The sequence below is a fragment of the Colobus angolensis genome, unplaced genomic scaffold (genome assembly GCF_000951035.1).
Source record: "Colobus angolensis palliatus isolate OR3802 unplaced genomic scaffold, Cang.pa_1.0 Scaffold43, whole genome shotgun sequence".
Taxonomy (NCBI): Eukaryota; Metazoa; Chordata; class Mammalia; order Primates; family Cercopithecidae; genus Colobus; species Colobus angolensis.
This window is the reverse complement of record NW_012117710.1, coordinates 749139-767018: the sequence shown is the minus strand read 5'-3', so window position 1 is coordinate 767018 and position 17880 is coordinate 749139. Positions and strand designations below refer to the sequence as shown.

General features: G+C 57.3%; 1 protein-coding gene across 3 annotated transcripts in view; it reads left to right on the top strand.

Moving 5' to 3' along the window:
- PRKAR1B (protein kinase, cAMP-dependent, regulatory, type I, beta) overlaps window positions 1-17880 on the top strand; it is a 188156-nt gene that overhangs the window by 138515 nt on the left and 31761 nt on the right. For all 3 annotated transcript variants that reach the window (XM_011956921.1, XM_011956922.1, XM_011956923.1), the window contains 2 exons: window positions 2013-2171; window positions 14157-14217. In XM_011956921.1, the coding sequence (XP_011812311.1) occupies window positions 2013-2171; window positions 14157-14217 (220 nt within the window). The remainder of the gene's footprint in view (window positions 1-2012; window positions 2172-14156; window positions 14218-17880) is intronic.

Here is a 17880-nt window from a genome sequence, read left to right as displayed (position 1 = left end):
GAGGGTGCTGGAGGGAGGGTGATGGTGTTTAGTGTGGAGTGTGCTGGAGGGTGATGGTGTTTAGTGCGGAGGGTGCTGGAGGGTGATGGTGTTTGGTGCAGAGGGTGCTGGAGGGTGATGGTGTTTGGTGTGGACAGTGCTGGAGGGAGGGTGAAGGTGTTCCGTGTGGAGGGTGCTGGAGGGAGGTGCCCCGTTGGAACGGTGTTTGGTGCAGAGGGTGCTGGAGGGCGACGGTGTTCAGTGCAGAATGCCTGCTGAAGCTGAGCCAGCAGCGAGTGCCACCCCAGGCGTGCATGTCAGTATGGGGATGCTCCTGGCTGCACAATGTGCTGTGCACCCTGGAGTCCGTCTCCCATAGCACGGACAGACACCGTGAGATCCACGGGGTGAGCTCCGGATCCCTCTGGGGAAGAGTCCCCTGGGAGTTTGTGGAGCCCACCCCCCGCCCCATCTGAGCGATATGAAACTCACCGGGCTGCACACGAGGTGGGCACGTTCCTATTTGCAAGTTCTGCCTCCATAAACTGTTTTTTACAAAAACTTAGGCACAGTGGGAGTGTCCGCCATAAGGTGAGAGGCCAGACTGTGCCCAGAGGCCATCACAGGCCCTTCCCCAGCTCTGGGTCCCCTCTGAGAAGCAAGAGGCAGAGGTTCTGGAGGGCATTCTCTGAGGTCCCCTCGCCGCTAAAACGCTGGAGTTGCTGCCCCCTCCACGTATCCCTGCACGCCCAGGTGGGCGCTCCCTGGCTCCGTGGAAGGACAGCCGTCTTCTGATTCCTGGAGGGGATCCCTGGGGGGAAGCTGGTGTTTCTTCTGCCCTGTATTCCTGCTCTAGCCTCCCTCCAGGAGCTGGAGAGCCTGGTGGGCCAGGTGGAGGTGATCGCCACATCCCCACCAGGTGGAGTCTGCCTTTGCTCAGTGGTCGTCCCTGTGCCCACGAATGTTCGTGGTTGACCAGTTCTCCCCAGCGCTTGCTTGCACCTAATTGTGGAGTTACACCTGCGTGGTCTTTTCTTTCAGATAGAAGACTCTGTGCCTCAGTTATCATCCAGATAATGAGTCATTGATTTCAGTAAGAATTGATTCCATGATTCATCGCAATCCATTCTTTCCCGATATGCAACCAATGGGAACTGCTTTGCCAATGGGAACTATTCTTTAAGCTCATTGACACACAGAGGGGATAAAGCGTGTATTGTGTCAATTTATAGTCACCGAATCTGCATAATCACTGCATAATAAACAATCTGCACTATTCTTGCACGGACCCGACTGTGATGGTCAATGCATAGTAGGCGCCCTGTGTGGGGGCGGCGGCCCACACGGGCTGAAAGGGAATCTTGTCTGGGCTCCTTTCCAGGCGCAGCTCGGCCGCGGTGCCCAGCCATAGGGCACCCATTCAGACTCCAGCCTGAGGAGCTCAGGCACTGCCCGTAGGGAGGGAGGCCCTGGCAGGAGAGGTCTGCACTTGAGGCCGCCCAGCTCTGTCAGGACCCAGTGGTGTGTGCCGATGGAGGGGGCACAGAGGAATGGCCTGGGGTGGAGAGGAAGCGGACAGGGCCCCAGAACAGAGCCCCGTGGGGATCACAGGCTCCAACTCATCACGGTGCAGCTAGGGAAACTGAGGCCCAGACAGGCTAAGTGAGAAGTTGACGAATTGAATCAGACACTACCTGGGAGGCAGGCTGGGGCCGCGGTGCTGCAGAGCGGGGACCGGGTGCTTCCGCCTCTGGTGTGGTTGTCTCATCGGCACTGGCGGCTCGGGGCCTTCCTGCTGTGGGGGTCTGATGCTGTCCCACTGTGGCGCTCAGCACTGCTGGGGGTGGGGTGGGCACTGGGGTCCACAGGCCCATTGCTGGGGAATCCAGGGTTCTGCCCACAAGCAAAAGGATTTGTGCCCTGCCCTGCAGGAACCCCCTTCTGGGGAGAGCTAAGGGGGGCTTGCTGCCCGGGGTGCAGAGGAGCTCACCCTGCCTGGCCTCCGTGACACTTCTCTCTCTTGCTCCCCAAAGGTGTACGTGAACGGAGAGTGGGTGACCAACATCAGCGAGGGAGGCAGCTTCGGGGAGCTGGCACTTATCTACGGCACCCCCAGGGCCGCGACCGTGAGAGCCAAGACGGATCTCAAGCTCTGGGGGATCGACCGGGACAGCTACCGCCGCATCCTCATGGTGAGTTGGTGCCCAAGCACAGACAGGGCCAACGCCCACCTCGGCCAGGCGTCCCTGGGAACCCTGGCTCTATTCCAGGTGGGGACGCACCTGCAGAAAAGATGCTTTCCAGCCTCCCTGACAGATCTGGCCTGTGAGAGGAGTGGAAAGGGGTGGAGGGATTCTGGAAGCTTCTCAGAAGATAGGCAGGTGGCCGGGGAGGCCCCTTCACCGTCCTCCCCTTTCTCCTTCCCACTGTCTGGACTGTGGTCATGATGGCTGGCGCTCCAGCTGCCATATTGGGCCAGGAGGTGACTTTGAGCGTGAAGCCCACTCACCATGGTGGCAGAGCAAAGAGGTGTGAGGAGCATGGCTGCCTGCGGACACAGTGGCTGCTCACCCTAGGCTTCCTGTGTGTGGGGACTGACGCTTGGGCTTTTAGCTTTGTGTGTGTGTGTGTGTATGCAGCCACATCTACTCTGAGCCGTGTACCCTCTACAGTGTGTGTTGTGTGCACACACGTGTGTATGCCTGTGCTTGCTGTAGGCGGTGGGGGGCTATGGGCCAGTTCAGCTGCCACGGCTGGTGTTTGCAGGGGCTCCTGGAGGTGAGCTCTTGGGGAGCCGGGGGAGGACCCTTTCCAAGGAGAGAACCCTCTACGCCCTCCCTGCACACACCCCACCTGCCAGGCCCTGTTCTGGGTGCAGGTGCATGGGGATCACAGGCAGGGCAGCTGGAGTCTTGTCCTGGTGGAGGTGGCCATGAACACCCAGCCCCAGAGGACAACGCCTGCAGAGAAGGACCACGCTGAGAAGCAGGTGGAGGCAGACAGAGTGCTGGGCGGGGCTGCTGTTCCGTGGAGGGGCCTCAGAGATCCCCTGATAAGGCGGCGTTGAGCAGAGCCTTGGAGCAGGACGCCGGAGTGCTGGAAGCAGCTCAGGACCGCTAGGGTTGAGGAACAGCAGCACAGGCCTGGGCCGTGTCTGCAGAGCGTGTGTGGATGAGGAGGCCTTCCCGGATGGGTCAGTGAGGTGTTGTCCAGAGGGGGCGGGGAGGGCTCCAGGCTGAGGACCCGTAGCCTCCGCAGGAATCATGCTGTTAGAGTGCACGGGAGCCATGGTGGGAACTTGAGAGCAGCAGTGACCAGAGCTGACGTGGGCCCAGTTCCCTGGGCCAGCCTGGGGCCATCCAGTGAGGGTGGCCTGTGAGGCCATTTGTGCTGGGAAGCTCTGGGCCTGCCACAGTGGTCTGGGGGTCACCTGATGGTCTGTGGTACCCTTGTAGTTTGGGGTCCCCTTGTGGTTTGGGGGTCTCCTCATGGTCTAGGGGATCCCCTCATAATTTGGGGTCCCCTCATGGTCTTAGGGTCCCCTCATGGTCTGGGGGAGTCCCTTCATGGTCTTGGGGTCCCCTTATGGTTTGGGGGCCCCCTTTTGGTCTAGGGCTCTCCTCATAGTTTGGGGTCCCCTCATGGTCTTGGGATCCCCCATGGTCTTGGGGTTCCTTCATAGTTTGGGGGGTCCCCTTATGGCCTCAGGTCTCGTCCTCAGCTCCTTCTGTCCCATCGCTGGGCAGAGGCCTCCAGGAGCCAGCACCTGTGGTTTGGGCGGCCGCACCCCTCCACTCAGTCCTTACCCAGCCGTGACTGCCGGGCCGGGGTCCCCTGAGCTGGTTGGGGGTGACGCAGCAGAACCTGGTGGCGGTGGGTTTATTGCCGAGGCAGCCCCGGACAGCGTCTGCTCCGAGCCCTCTCCTTCGGGGTTTGGGGTCCTGGGGTGCAGCCCGGCCGAGGACGGGGTGAGCCAGGCGGGTGTTGCTGGGGTCCTCGGCCTCTCCTCCATCCCCTCCCTGGGATGGTTCCCTCCACTCCATGCCCAAGGCCAGCCTGGTTGCTGTGACAGGAGATGAATGGCCTGGTGTCTTCTGGGGGGCTTGGCTGTCTCCCGGAAGGCCAGCCTGGGCCGGTGTGATTCCTACGGAGGGAGCCGCAGTTCCAGGACGCAGTTCCAGGAGGCCTGGGGAGAGTCCCGTGGGATGGTTTAGGACAGAGCCCCGTGAGCTGGCAGAGCAAGTGCAGCCCCAGGTTTCCCTCTCAGGAGTGCGGCCTCTGATTGGGGAACGAGGATTTGATGGCCATGGGCTGGCTGAGAGACTGTGTCCTGCTGGTGCCGGCCTGTCCCAGCCCACGGCGATGCTGGCGCTTGTGTTTTGTGGATGGCGTGTTTGCACAGTCTTCGGGGCCGCTGTTTCATCAGGCTCTGCCCCTCATGAGCTCCTCATTCATGCACCTATGGGGCATTGCTTGGGTACCAGCCCTGGGCCTGGGGCTCCCGCATTGCTGGGGATACTTCGGTACACAGAGCCGATGAGATGCAGCCTCCTCAAGAGGAGTCCCATGCTCTCTCTTCTGTCTGAACCCGCTCACTCCTGCCTTCACCGGGAGGCCTCTGTCGCCGCCTGGGAGGGGTCCCCTGAGACACCCTCCCTGCGAGAGGGGCTGGAGCGGTTTTGGGGCAGGAAGAGGGCACAGCGGTTCCCGTCTCGCCTGGGTGCACCTGGCCCAGCGTTGCATAAGCCGTTTCCTCGCCATCCTTGACGCCCTGTCGCTCCCGGCTGTGGGATTTTTGTGGTTGGAACCTTATATTCAGGGAAGTTCCCAAACCGCGGAGGGAGCTGGCGCTTCCTCTGTTTTAATTTTGGGTCCTGTGCGCTAAGAATAGCTGGCCGCGCCGGGCCGGTTTGGACGGGAGCACTTGCAGGATGGTGTCTGTTTCTGTCTCGGCCCCGAGCTCCTCACACGGCTCCTGTTTCCGCCTTAGCCCCGAGCTGGGACGTGGGGGGACGCGGGGGACGCGGGAGACCCGGCCCGGTGTCTCCAGGAAGCGGATCACCGCCTGAAATGTGAACTCTGACTCCAGTTTGGGATCCCAGAGTGTCTGATCTGGGAGGCTCCCTGATGCCCATCTGTTCCCTCCGCCGCTTCCCGTTTTATCCGAGGAAGGATGGGGTTGACCCCACCTCTAGGCTCCCAGGCAGGGGCCCAGCCCAGAGCCAGCACTCCCCAGACTTGCTTTTTCTTTCTTGCTTTTTTGCTTTTTAATTTTTTTGAAACAGGGTCTCAGTCTGTCACCCGGGATGGAGTGCAGTGACGCAATCTCGGCTCACTGTAACCTCCGCCTCCCCGGCTCAAGCCATCCTCCCTCCTTAGCCTCCCGAGTAGCTGGGACTACAGGCATGTGCTACCACGCCCAACTAATCTACAGAAATTTTTTTTTATAGGGACCGGGTCTCACTCTGCCACTGAGGCTGGTCTCGAACTCTTGGGCTCAAGTGATCCTCCTGCCTCAGCCTCCCACAGTGCTGGGAGTACAGGTGTGAGCCACTGTGCCCGGCCTGATTTTTCTTTCTTGTAAGCTTTGGGGTCCTCTGTTCACCCCGATCCTTACCCAGGACCCCAGCGTTCGGAAGCAATGGATGTCGAATTCTGAGGTGGAGGCTGTGCTGGGGTATCCAGAACCCACCTGCCTGGGCAGCCCAAGACCCTCTTGGAACCTGAGTCTGGGGCGGAGGTTGGACCCTCCCTGCCTCTCAGCCCCCACTGACCGGTATCTGGAGTGACCCCGCATAGCCAGTGCGGCCAGGAGGGTGCGGGGCTTCTCCATTTCTCAGCACAAGCAGTTTGTCACTTGTAGCCTTGAGGATGCTGTTAAGGTCACGGAGGGTCCCCGAGCCTCGACCCGGGCTTAGTACCCTACAGTGTCCATGTGAGGCCATGGCAGCCCGGGAGGGCCTGTGCGCACCCTCACTCGGGCAGGACGGCGGGCTCAGGAGCTCCGAGGCAGACGTGACGCGCTGAGGGTCCCACAATGCGCACGTGGGGGACCCTGATCCATGGGGGGACCAGACCCGGGATCTGCCTGGCATGTCCACTTCACGAGGCCCTGGCGGGAGGGAGAGTGGGCGCTGTTCACAGCTCGAGACCCCCACTCCGCCTGCCTGGGCCTCTTCCTCTTCTCATTGGCCCTGAGGTCTGCCATGCTGGATTCCACAGCGGTGCCTTCAGACTGAAGTTGCTGCCCCCACAGCTGTGCGTGGGAGCTGGTACTGGCTTTCTGGTGGGCTTCACCTCCCGGCTTTGGGGGTACGTGGCTGTGGTGTGACTCTGCTCCTCCCGGCTTTGAAGTGTGAGGGGATGAGGCTGTGATGCAGCCATCGGGGGCCATTGTGGGGACAGCCAGGCGTCACCAGCCATGTCACCCCCACCCCACTGTCAGTGCGTCTGCAGGCTACAGAAGGGGCCAGCCACGAGTGGCTGCTGTATGTGTTTTTCTTTTCCATTTTTATTTCTGTTAATAGAAATGAAGTCTTGATATGTTGCCCAAGCTGGTCTCTCACGAGCTCGGGCGATCCTCCCGCCATGGCCTCCCAGAGTGCTGGAATTACAGGCCTGAGCCGCCGCACCTGGCAGCTGCTATCAATGCTCCGGTTTTCCAGGCTTTCTGTGTGAAGATGCTGGAGAGATTCCCAGGCCCCTGGAGGGCTGTTGTCCACCCTGCTGCCACCCAGGCCACAGCTCTGACACCTGCAGCTCCTGGGGTGTGGAGAGAACAGGGACATTTTTGGAGACACGGAGGGGAGGTGGGTGGGGGGGCGACTGGGGCCTCCTTCCACCTCTGCTTCTGAAGTTTGGTCGGACTTCTCATTACAAGCTGTGGGAGCCGAGGCCATGCAGGTGCTGGCAAGATGCGGCAGAGCTGAGACTGTGACCCAGGCCCTGTGCCCCCGGGCTGACTCCTGGGAAGTGGGTGGGAACCGTGTTAGGAAGCCACTTCCAGGCCCCCCGCCCTCCCCGTGCTGTGGGCTTGAGGAAGCCTCGCACCTGGAAATGGGGGTCACCTGCCTCCTCCCACACAAAGCCCCCCTCGGGATGCCAGCAGACACATTCCTGAGCCCTCACGTGGGGGTCCCAGTGCCCACCGGCCTGCTCAGAGGCCAGCTCCCAGCCCCGCCTCGCTGACCGTCTCAGCCACAGAAGGAACATGATCCCAAAAGGGGCAGCCTTTGGGGCCAGGCCTTCCCCCGGGAGCCCCTGGCAGCCTTCAGCTGTCTCCCCGCTGCGAGAGATGGATGGGCGCACGCGGCTTTAATGTCTGAGGTTCCCCGGGCAAAACACACTTGCATTCCTCCGGCTGGGCGTAATTGCTGGGCAGTCAGTGTGAATTATAAATTATTTTTCAAAAGAAGTGCTTTTTTTATGGCTCACGGAAATCTAAAATGGCCTGGGCTGGGTCATTGCGCCTGCCGCTGCCCCGGACGTCCGGCCCGCTGTCCGCTCTCTGGGGCAGACACGCGGCACTTTCTGCTGCCGATGGGCCTGGGCTCGGCTTTTCCGAAAAGACCGTTGTCACTGGGGAAGCCCCGTTTTTTCAGGCACCCGCAGCGGGCGGAGAAGTGCTGTCTACACTGTCTCGGTCTTGGGCCAAGTTCCTGAGGTTTTCTTGGACCTCCTGGGCTGTGGGCTTTTGCTACAAAGAGGGGACCTTGGGGAGGGCTTTGGCGGAAGATAGGACACCCCCAGGATGCTGAAATCGGGGTTCACAGCCATTTTAGTGCTGCTCTGACCCAGAGCTGATGGAGAAACTGAGACCCGGGTATGGGGAGGGCTGGGTTCATGCCTGTACTTCCTGCATCTGCGTCTGCTGTGACTTGCAAGGCCTGGGGCTATTTTCTCCCCAGGTGCTGGCCTCTCAGGGCCCCGCCCCCACCCTGCTGGACTCTTGGTCCCCTGGACTGGGCACGCCAGGGCCACACATTGGAGGGGCGAGGTCAGTGTCACCAGGCCAGGTTTCCGGTGGCTGCACGGGCAGTGGTGCCAACCAGGCCCGCAGCCATGTTCAGCTCTGTGCTCTGAGCCGCGGCTCCTCTCTCCTGCACATGCCTTGGGTGACAGAGTCCCGCTGTGCTGTGCCGATGTGTGTGTATTTCAGGGCAGAGTCCCCTTCTGGCTCCACACCCTTTACCGGGCCGGGGGTGCTCAGGGCCGTGGGAGCCGCGCTCCTCTCAGAGTGTCCCAAAGGGTGCAGGGCTGCACAGCAGAGTGCCAGAGCCACCTCTGTCTTCTGGTCTCCAGGCACCGGGGGAGGCAGGACCCAGGGACCCAGGTCGCTGACGTTTCTGGTTCTCCCTGCGTGATGCTGGGCCCCTTCTCCCTGCAGCAGATTCCGTCTGAAAGCAGCCCCGTGCCATGGAACACGTCCAGAGCTGCCCCAGCTGCCCGACCATCACAGGGCCGTGGGCTTGGTGTTGGCAGCATGAAAGCAACACCCAGGGCTGGACCGTCCTGGCTCCTCTCTCTGTCCCTGGCAGCCTGGGCACGTTGCATGCTCTGAGCTGCCCTTCTCCAGTCTCGTGTGAGGATGGAGAATGATGATGTGTGGTGCCATGCACACAGTAGGTGCTCTGTGGATGCCACTTCTGTTCTTCCAGAGCAGACAAAGTGCTAAGTGTGTGCGTGGAGGTTCAAGGTGACCTTACTGTCTCCAGGACAATGTGGAGCGTGGCCGTGCGAGCACCGATTCTGGAACAAGATTGTCCCGTTTCAGTTCTTGGCCTCACCACTTGGCAGCCCAGTGGGCACAGGCAGGCCACACCGGCCCTGAGCCTCTGTTTCTTCCCTGGAGTGGAGAAAATAGTAGGCCCAGCTGAAGGTGTGGATCTCGGGAGGTGCCTGGTTGCTGGGAAACATTCAGCATAGTGAGCCGTGCTTATCGTCATCACCTTCTGGGAGGAGCAGGAATCTTGGCAGTGGTGGAGGCTGCTGAGGACTAAGGCTGGGTCAGCAGCTGTTTGCACGGGTGTCTAACCCCATTTCTGAGCTCAGGGACCTGACATCCCCCTGGAAGTCAATGGGAGGCAGACAAGGGCCAAGGTGGACACGGCACCAGTGGAGCAGTGGTGAGGAATTTGGGGGGACAGAGAAGGAGCCCAGGCCAGAGACACAGGGAACAGCTGCTCATTTCAACCACTCTTCTCACGGGGAAACCGAAGACCAGACGGGACAAGACTAGTCCAAGGGTATGGGGAGTCATGGGCAGGCTGGGGTCGGAATTGCAATGTCCTGACTTTCCCCATCAGCACACTTTTGTGTACCCAGTAAGAACCACTACCACCATCATCATTGCCACCATCACCACCATCGTCAGCACCATCATCACCACCACTATCACCCCTGCCATCACTATCATCATTGCCAACATCACTACCATTATCACCACCATCATCACCACCGTTATCACCATCACCATCACTGTTATCACCATCCTCACCACCATCACAACTATTCTCACCACCGTGAATATCACCATCATCACCACCATTATCACCATCACCACCACCATCATCACTATCACTGTCACCATCACCATCATCACCATCACTATCACCATCATCACCACCATTATCACCATCACCATCACCACCACCATTATCACTATTACTATCACCATCACTATCATCAGCATCACTGTCACCATCATCACCACCATTATCACCATCACCACCACCATCATCACCATCACTATCACCATCATCACCACCATTATCACTATTACTATCACCATCACTGTCACCATCATCACCACCATTATCACCATCACTATCACCATCACCACCATCCTCACCATCACCATCCTCACCACCATCACGACTATTCTCATCACCACCATTCTCACCACCATGAATATCGCCATCACCACCATCACCATCCTCATCACCATCACCATCATCACTACCATTATTACCATCACCATCCTTACTACCACCATTATCATTATCACCATCAACGTCCTCAATACCATCACCATCACCATCATCACCACCATTATCACCATCCTCACCATCACCATCCTCACCAATCACAGCTATTCTCACCACCATGAATATCACCATCAGCACCACCATTATCACCATCACCACCACCATTATCACTATCACTATCACCATCACCATCATCACCATCACTATCACCATCATCACCACCATTATCACCATCACTATTACCATCACCACCATCCTCACCACCATCACAACTATTCTCACCACCATCACAACTATTCTCACCACCATGAATATCACCATCCTCACCACCATCACCGCTACCATTATCACCATCACCATCCTCACTACCACCATTATCATTATCACCATCAACATCCTCAATACCATCACCATTATCACTATTAGTATCATCATAACCACCATCACCATCATTATCACCACCATCAGCACCATCACCATCACTGTCACCACCATCATCACCACCATCACCATCACTATCCATCACTATCGCTGTCCTCACCATCACCACCATCACCATCACCACCATCACCATCACCATCATCACCATCACCACCACCATCGTCATCACCACTATGGCTATTCTCACCAACATCACCACCATCACCATTAGCAGGAACATAACATTTGTTGAGACTCAGTTCTCATTATGACCCAGCAAGGCAGAGATTTTTATGGTCTCATTTCACTAAGGTCCAGTGATGCAGGTGATGCATTCAGACCTGTACTTGTCCACGTTGAGTGAACTTCCCACGGTGTCCTCCATGCTGAGGCTCTGGAAGGCAGGGGAGGGTGGGTGTCCTTAGGGTCCTCATCCCCATCATGGAAGTTGGGCTCAAGCCACACCTTTGCTGGCCTCAGTCGTCTGATCTGTGAGTGGGAAGCTTGACTCAACTCCAGGAGTCTGTTTCTGGACATTGACGGAGGCTTGGGAGTGAGTGGGGAGGGCCACGCTACCGGAAATGGCCTTTGCCCATGGGAAAGGTCAGCCTTGCCACCAGGGTCCAGAATAAGCAACTGGAAAAAACCTGGCCTGAGCCCCACACAAGTCACCGCTGTGCCTCAGGGATTTGCGTACCATTCCTCCCCCATTTCACTGGAGCTTGCATTTTTGTCATAGTTTTCCAGGGACAGGCATTTAGCATCACGTGCCTTTCCTCCAGCCCTTCCCCCTTGAGCTGTTTTCCTTCCGCAGCAATCCATCTCCCTTCCTTCATTCTCTGCTCCGCTCCTGCAGGGCCTCCTGCCCCAGTAGCTGGAGTCCCGCTCCATCCTAGCCAGGAGGGCTGCACAGCAGGGCTGCGGGCTGCCTCCCCTATGCTCACTGTGTCCCTAGGGCTGCTCTTCCCCACCCCCAACTGTGGAAGGGGCTCTGTGGTGGCCCCTCATTTTCCCATGTGATGGGGCCGCTTTCAGTGTGCCCAAGGGGTCCCTTTTTAAGGGAGACAAAAGCAAGTTTGCATCTGGCTGTGGGTGGCATCAAGAGAAGGAAGAGGGGGCAGTGGGTAGGCGCAGGCCCTGGAGACCGGGCTAGGGCAGACCCCCACTTCACCACGGCAGTGGGTGACTTCAGACGCACTCCTTCAAAGCACTCACCTCCGCTTTCTCCTCCTCCTTGACCCTCTGAATTGTGACAGTGTCATGGGCACAGCCCTGAGCACAGCCCCTGCCCCTGTCCAGGGTGCTCGGTAAACACCAAGTGGTGTTTGATTGCAGTTTCTGTTCCTGTGAGTGATTGGAGTGGATGGGAAGACGCTATGAACAGCACCCCTCGGGAGAAGAAAGTTTGGGGAGACTGACAGGCATTTGGGGGGCTCCTCTGAGTGTCAGGGGTCTTGCTTCTCATGTCCGGTCCATCTCTCTTTCCTGGCATCTCCTTCCCATGTAGGTTGTTTAGAAGGTGGGATAAATGACTCTCCTTCACCATTGCCCCCCCGCATTGTGGCAGCCGGGAGGGTCCGTGGCAGCAGGGTGTTATGCCAGACGCCTGCAGGACTCAGAAGAATTTATAGTTTTCTATCCTAACCTAGGTTTCCTAGCCTATCCTAACCCTTAGGATTAAATTTTGCTGGATGTATTAGTTAGCTGTGGCTGCGTAACAAATTCCCCTCAAACTTAATGACCTCTGTCAACAATGTTACATTTGTTCCATTTCCCGTGGGTCATGGAGGAAGCAGCTGCACGGCTCTGGCCTGGAACCCTCCTCGGGCTGTGGGATCAGAAGGTCTTATGGGGCAGAGGAGATGTCTGTGGCGGCTTCCCCCCACAGGGCTGGAGGGTGGCGGGAAGGCGCTGCTCCTCCTCTGAGCTTCTCTGCAGCCGAGCGATCCAGGAGAGAGCAGGGCAGGAGCCACAGTATCTTTTACAACCTGGCTTTGCAAATCTCAGGCTCATTTCCTTAGCATTCTCTAGTTGCATCCATCAGCCCTGTTCATCGTGGTGCAGACCACACAGGGTGTGGACACCAGGAGGCGAGTGAGGATCATTGGGGGCCAGCTGCTGCTGTGCCAGGTGTAACAGAAATACTCAAAATAACAGTGTCTTAAACCACACGGCTGTTTCTTACGCTCTGGAAGGAGTCTGTCTAGGGTGGGTGCATTGTTCTGTGGGGCCCGGGGAACTAGCTTCTCTTACTGATGCTCCTCAGGGGCCCAGGATGGCTGCTGCAGCCCCAGCCATCATCTCCATGTGCCAGAGAGCAGGAAGGAGGAGAGGGGAGGGACGTGTTCAGAAACTGCACATACCACTGTGTCTGTGTGCCCCTGGTCAGCACATGGTCAGTCGCACAGGTGGGAGGCACCTGGTAAACGCCGCTCACTGCGGTTTTCTGTCTCAGGGTGTTACGGGAATTCGTGAAATAGCATGTCAGGAAGAAGTAAAATACGTCCCCGTTTGACAAGTGGAGAGGTGGGGGCAGCTTTGGGGCTTTTAGAGCCCACTCCAGGCTTTCCTTCTTGGTTCTGTGGTTCCTGTCTAGGGCAGTCACTCAGCCCTGTGGAGCCTCAGTTTCTGCCTGTGGAAAATAAGGATAAAAGTATGTTCCCCTCACAGGGTTATCTGTTGCAAGTTCAATGTGCGTCAGCGTGTCCAAGAGCCCCCCTCCCCAACCTGGAGTAGGCGTTCAACACAGCAGGTTCCCTCCTCCCTCCTCTCTCCACACCCGAGGGGACTTATCTAGGGTTATGGAAAAACCTTGTCACCAGCATGTCGTCTCTTGGTCCAACTTACATCGCGGCATACACCCTAGTCGAACGCGTGGCCTCTGTCAATGGATGATACCATTTGAATTTCAGCAGAATCGGGCTTGCTGCTGTCCGGGTGGACTGTGTGTCTGTGTTTTCTGAATGTGCGGTGCTGAATCGTGCCTACCATGCGGCTGCTGTGTACAGTTGTGGAGTTTGTGCACTGAACAAAGGCCCAAGCAGAGGGCTGAGAGGGGCTGAGACCCAGGCTGCTTTCTGCGCGCCAGGCTGGAGCCGACTGCTTGGAGCAGGGGCCTCATTCCTGTCTGCACTGGGGCCCGTCAGCTTGCTGGGATGTGTGCTTGAAGAAGGGGTGTGTTTTTCTAATTCACATTTATAATCCTAGTTTCTAGAATGAATTCTAATTTCTAATTTACGTAACGTGGACAGGGCCCTGTGTGTTGGTATTGTGTTATTCAGCATGCTTTTCCCAGGGGTGAGGGAAGTCCAGCTTTAATGGGTAAGGATGCAGCTTCAGGCATGGCTGGATCCAGGATCTTAACTGATGTCAGTAGCACTCTCCCTTCTGCGTCATGTGCTTGACTGTGTTGGCCTCAGTTTCTCCAGATGTGTTTATGAGCTCTCTCCCCTTCATGGCTAGAAACCTGGGTTCAGGCTCTGGCTGGCTGTGTGCTCACTGTGTGAACCTACCACTGGCCCCGGCTGGGTGGGGAACTCTGCTGCCGGCCAGGACACTTAGCAGCCATGACGGGAGCTTTTCCAGAAGTCCCCCAGGAGGAGGGAGGCAGGGTGCGTAGGACACCATGGCAGCTCACACAGACTTTTGGGACTTGGAATGCTTGGAGGGTCTCCTTAGAAGTTAAGAGTCGTTTGGGGAAATCTGGAAACGTCAGGATGATCCAGGCACAAAGATTCACGTTTTTGTCTGTTTTTCCTTTCTCCCGAACAGGGCAGCACACTGAGGAAACGCAAGATGTACGAGGAGTTCCTCAGCAAGGTCTCCATCCTAGGTCAGTGGCTGCATCCCTGCCCGGCTGTGTGTCCCGACATCTGGGCACCTGCTGGCCACCCCGGCCTCTTCCCCATTCCCTGCGTGGCTGGCAAGTTGAGTGTTGTTGGTATTATGGAAGTTTGGGGCGCAGCACACAGACGTGCCCACACACATCCACGTGCACACATGACACACACTGTCACTTGCTGGCAAACCCCAAGAGCCCGCCTCCTCTCCCGTGGGCAGGGCTGCCCTGCTTCTCAGCGTCTCTGCCATCCTGTGCATTTCCTGTCTGCTTCTCCCTTTGCTGTCAGAGCCGCGCCCCCAGCCTTCCCTCCACACCAGTCCGTGTAGAGCTGAAAGCTGGTGTTGGCTCCCGGTACACGTGCGAGCTGGGTCGAGCTGCTTTCCCTGACTGTGCTGGTTCCCTTCTAAGCGCGGTTTCTCTGGGAGCTGTCTCTGCCCTTTCTATTGCCACCATCATCGCTCTCAGTTCCGGGAAGGATAACAGGGCAGGCTGGTGTTTCAGTGCGCCTGGAGCCTTTTCACCTTTGGTGAACCTGCTCAACGGCCTGGCAGGGAAGACGCTGCTGCAGCCTGAGTTACACGCAATGGCACCGGCCGGGCCAGTGGGGGCTCCTTGGGCTAGAGCAGGCAGAACCGTGCACATGTATGTGGGTGTGTGCACATGGGCGGTGTGCGTGCGTGTGTGTGTGTAGAATGTGCATGTGTGCGCATGTGTGAGGGTGTGTGTGCATATGTGGCTGCATGAGTGTGTGCATGTGTGCGTGGGTGTGTGCACGGGGGTGTGCGTGTGTGTGTGGGCATGTGTGTACATGGGTGTGAGTGCACAGGTGTGTGCGTGTGTAGAATGTGTGCATGTGTGTGCGTGGGTGTGAGTGCACAGGTGTGTGTAGAATGTGCATGTGTGTGTGGGTGTGAGTGCAGAGGTGTGTGTGCATGTGGGGTGTGTGTGCGTGTGTAGAATATGTGTGAGTGGGTGTGTGCACATGTGTGCATGTGTGTGTGCACGTGTGTGTGCATGAGTGCACATAGAACGTGTGTGCATGTGGGGAGTGTGAGTGCATGGGTGTGTGTGCGTGTCAGTGTGTGTGTGCATGTGTAGAATGTGAGTGTGTGAGAGGGTGTGAGTGTGCGTGTGCGTGGGTGTGAGTGTGCACGTGTGTGAGTGGGTGTGAGTGTGCCTGTGTGCACGTGTGTGTGTGCAGTACGGCTGTGCCTGCGTTTCTTGGGGAGGACTTTGACCCCTGTTCTCTCTGAAATCCTTCTGCGGAGTGTCGAGAAGGGAGCGTGCGGTTCTTTCGATTGTGGTAAAATGCAGGTCACATCAAGCTGAACATTTTGACCTTTCCCGGAAGCACGTTTCAGGGCCGTCGAGTCCACACATGACGTCGTCGGCCCCGCTCGCATCCCAGAGCCCCGTCCTCACCCAAGACAGAGCCCCGTCCCTGTGAGCCGTCACCCCCGCCTGCCCTCCCAGCCCTAGCGGCCTCCGGATGCTCCTGGTCTCTGTGGGCTATTTGCCTGTTCGGGATGTTTTGTGGGAATGGAATCGCCCATGTGGCTTCATGTCTGGTTTTAATTCTAGTGCCTTTTAAAAAATGCCATACTTGGAAAAACAAAACGAGTTGGTCCCCCAGATTTTATAGGGGCCGAGAGGGGGACATTTGATCCCTATGCGAAATGCCAGACTCAGGGCCTCTGCCGCCCTTCTGGGTTCCTTTTGAGGCAGAGCTGGGTGGTCCGGGCCCTCGTGCCCACCAGGCACCGGGCACTGAATAGTCAGCGCTGCCCCCACAGATTCCTTCATTCCCCAGCGCTGTCGGGGCAACAGTTGCTGCAGGCCATGAAGGACAAGACCCTCTCCCTGCTCCAGGCGAGCGCTGGTGACCCCCGGAGGGAAGTGGCTTCTTGCTTCCTGCGTCCCGGGCTCTTAGGGGCCGTCAGACGCCCTTGCCGCGTGGCCTCCGTCCGCCCATTTATGTTCCTCTGATTAATGCAGCAGCCAGCAGCGTGACCGGCTTCTCCGTGGCCTCCCAGAAGAGTAACAACGAGACACGATTCCCTTTTCCTGCCCAGTCACCATCAGCACAAAGTCCTCCAAAAAGGGCTGGCGGGACGGTGCCTCCACAGGCGGCTTGGCAGGAGGGATGGCCCTGGACGAGGCTGAAGCTGTGGGCTTCGACGTTCCTGTCCCCACACCAGAAACCTGGGAATGGCATTTGTGCCTTGGTGCTCTTGGGACTCTGCTTTCTCCTCCTGAACGTGCAGGGCTCGGCCCCCTGGACAGGAGGCCCCGTAGAGTCAGCACGGCCCGCGTGGGAGCTGCGAGTCTGCAGAATTCCAGCTCAGAGCTTGGAGATGGGTTTCCCACCGGGACAGGTGCACGCAGCCTTGTCCTGTGGCTGACCTTGTGAGGTGCTTTTTGGGACACTTGGCTGCGTTTATTCTGCGTAGTTTGCACAGTGAATAGAGATGGATCCCATCTCTATGAAATAAAAAATTAGCTGGGCGTGATGGTGCATGCCTGCAGTCCTAGCTACTTAGGAGGCTGAGGTGGGAGGATCACTTGAGGCCATGAGCTTGAGACCAGCCTGGGTAACAGAGTGAGTTCCTGTCTCTCCAAAAAAAAAAAAAAAAAAATTATACAGGTGTGGTGGCTCATGTCTGTACTCCCAGCACTTTGAGAGGCTGAGGTGGGAGGATCGCTTGAGCCCAGGAGTTCAAGGCTACAGTGAGCCATGATCACGCCACTGCACTCCAGCCTGGGTGACAGAGCAAGACACTGTCTCTTGAAAAAAAAAATGGGGCCAAAAGTGCCATCTCCCTGTGGTTTCTTCTGTCAGTTTTCATCCAAGATTAATGTAGCCAGGAGATAATTTTTGTTTTCAGAACTCAGAATACTACAGGTTTCAAATGTAATAGAGGAAGTATTTGCTGATCAAATATGTGGAAATGAACTTCCTAACTGCAACTGACTTCTGAAATGAAATGCCTCGTGTGACTGTCCTTGTAAGGAAACCAGTAAACAAAACACTCCAACTTCATATGCTGGTCTCCTTCTGCACCCTGAACATAAACCATAATTGCACTAAAAAATCACCTGCATCATTTAGTTGCCAGGTGTGCACTGATGTGTTGACCTGCTTGGGAGCACGCCCGGGTTCTGAATTATTCAGCAGCTTCTGTCTGGTACAGACCCCCTTTTTTTTTTGAGACAGAGTCTCACTCTGTCGCCCAAGCTGGAGTGCAGTGGTGCGATCTTGGCTCACCGCAACCTCCGCCTCCCGGGTTCATGCCATTCTCCTGCCTCAGCTTCCCAAGTAGCTGGGACTACAGGCACCTGCCACCACAGCCGGCTAATTTTTGTATTTTTAGTAGAGATGGGGTTTCACCGTGTTAGCCAGGATGGTCTCGATCTCCTGACCTCGTGATCCGCCTGCCTCGGTCCCCTAAAGTGCTGGGATTACAGGCGTGAGCCACCGCGCCCGGCCGGTACAGACCCTGTTTTTAGGAAGCTGGTCAAGCAGCTCTGGTAGTGGGGGCCTCACCCCCCTTCCCTATGCTGCAGAATCTGCCCCGGCCCTGGGGTTTGCGGGAAGCATTTTCCTTTGCAACGTACGGCATCAACAGGGATTTTTAAGGAGAGAAATCTCCCTCC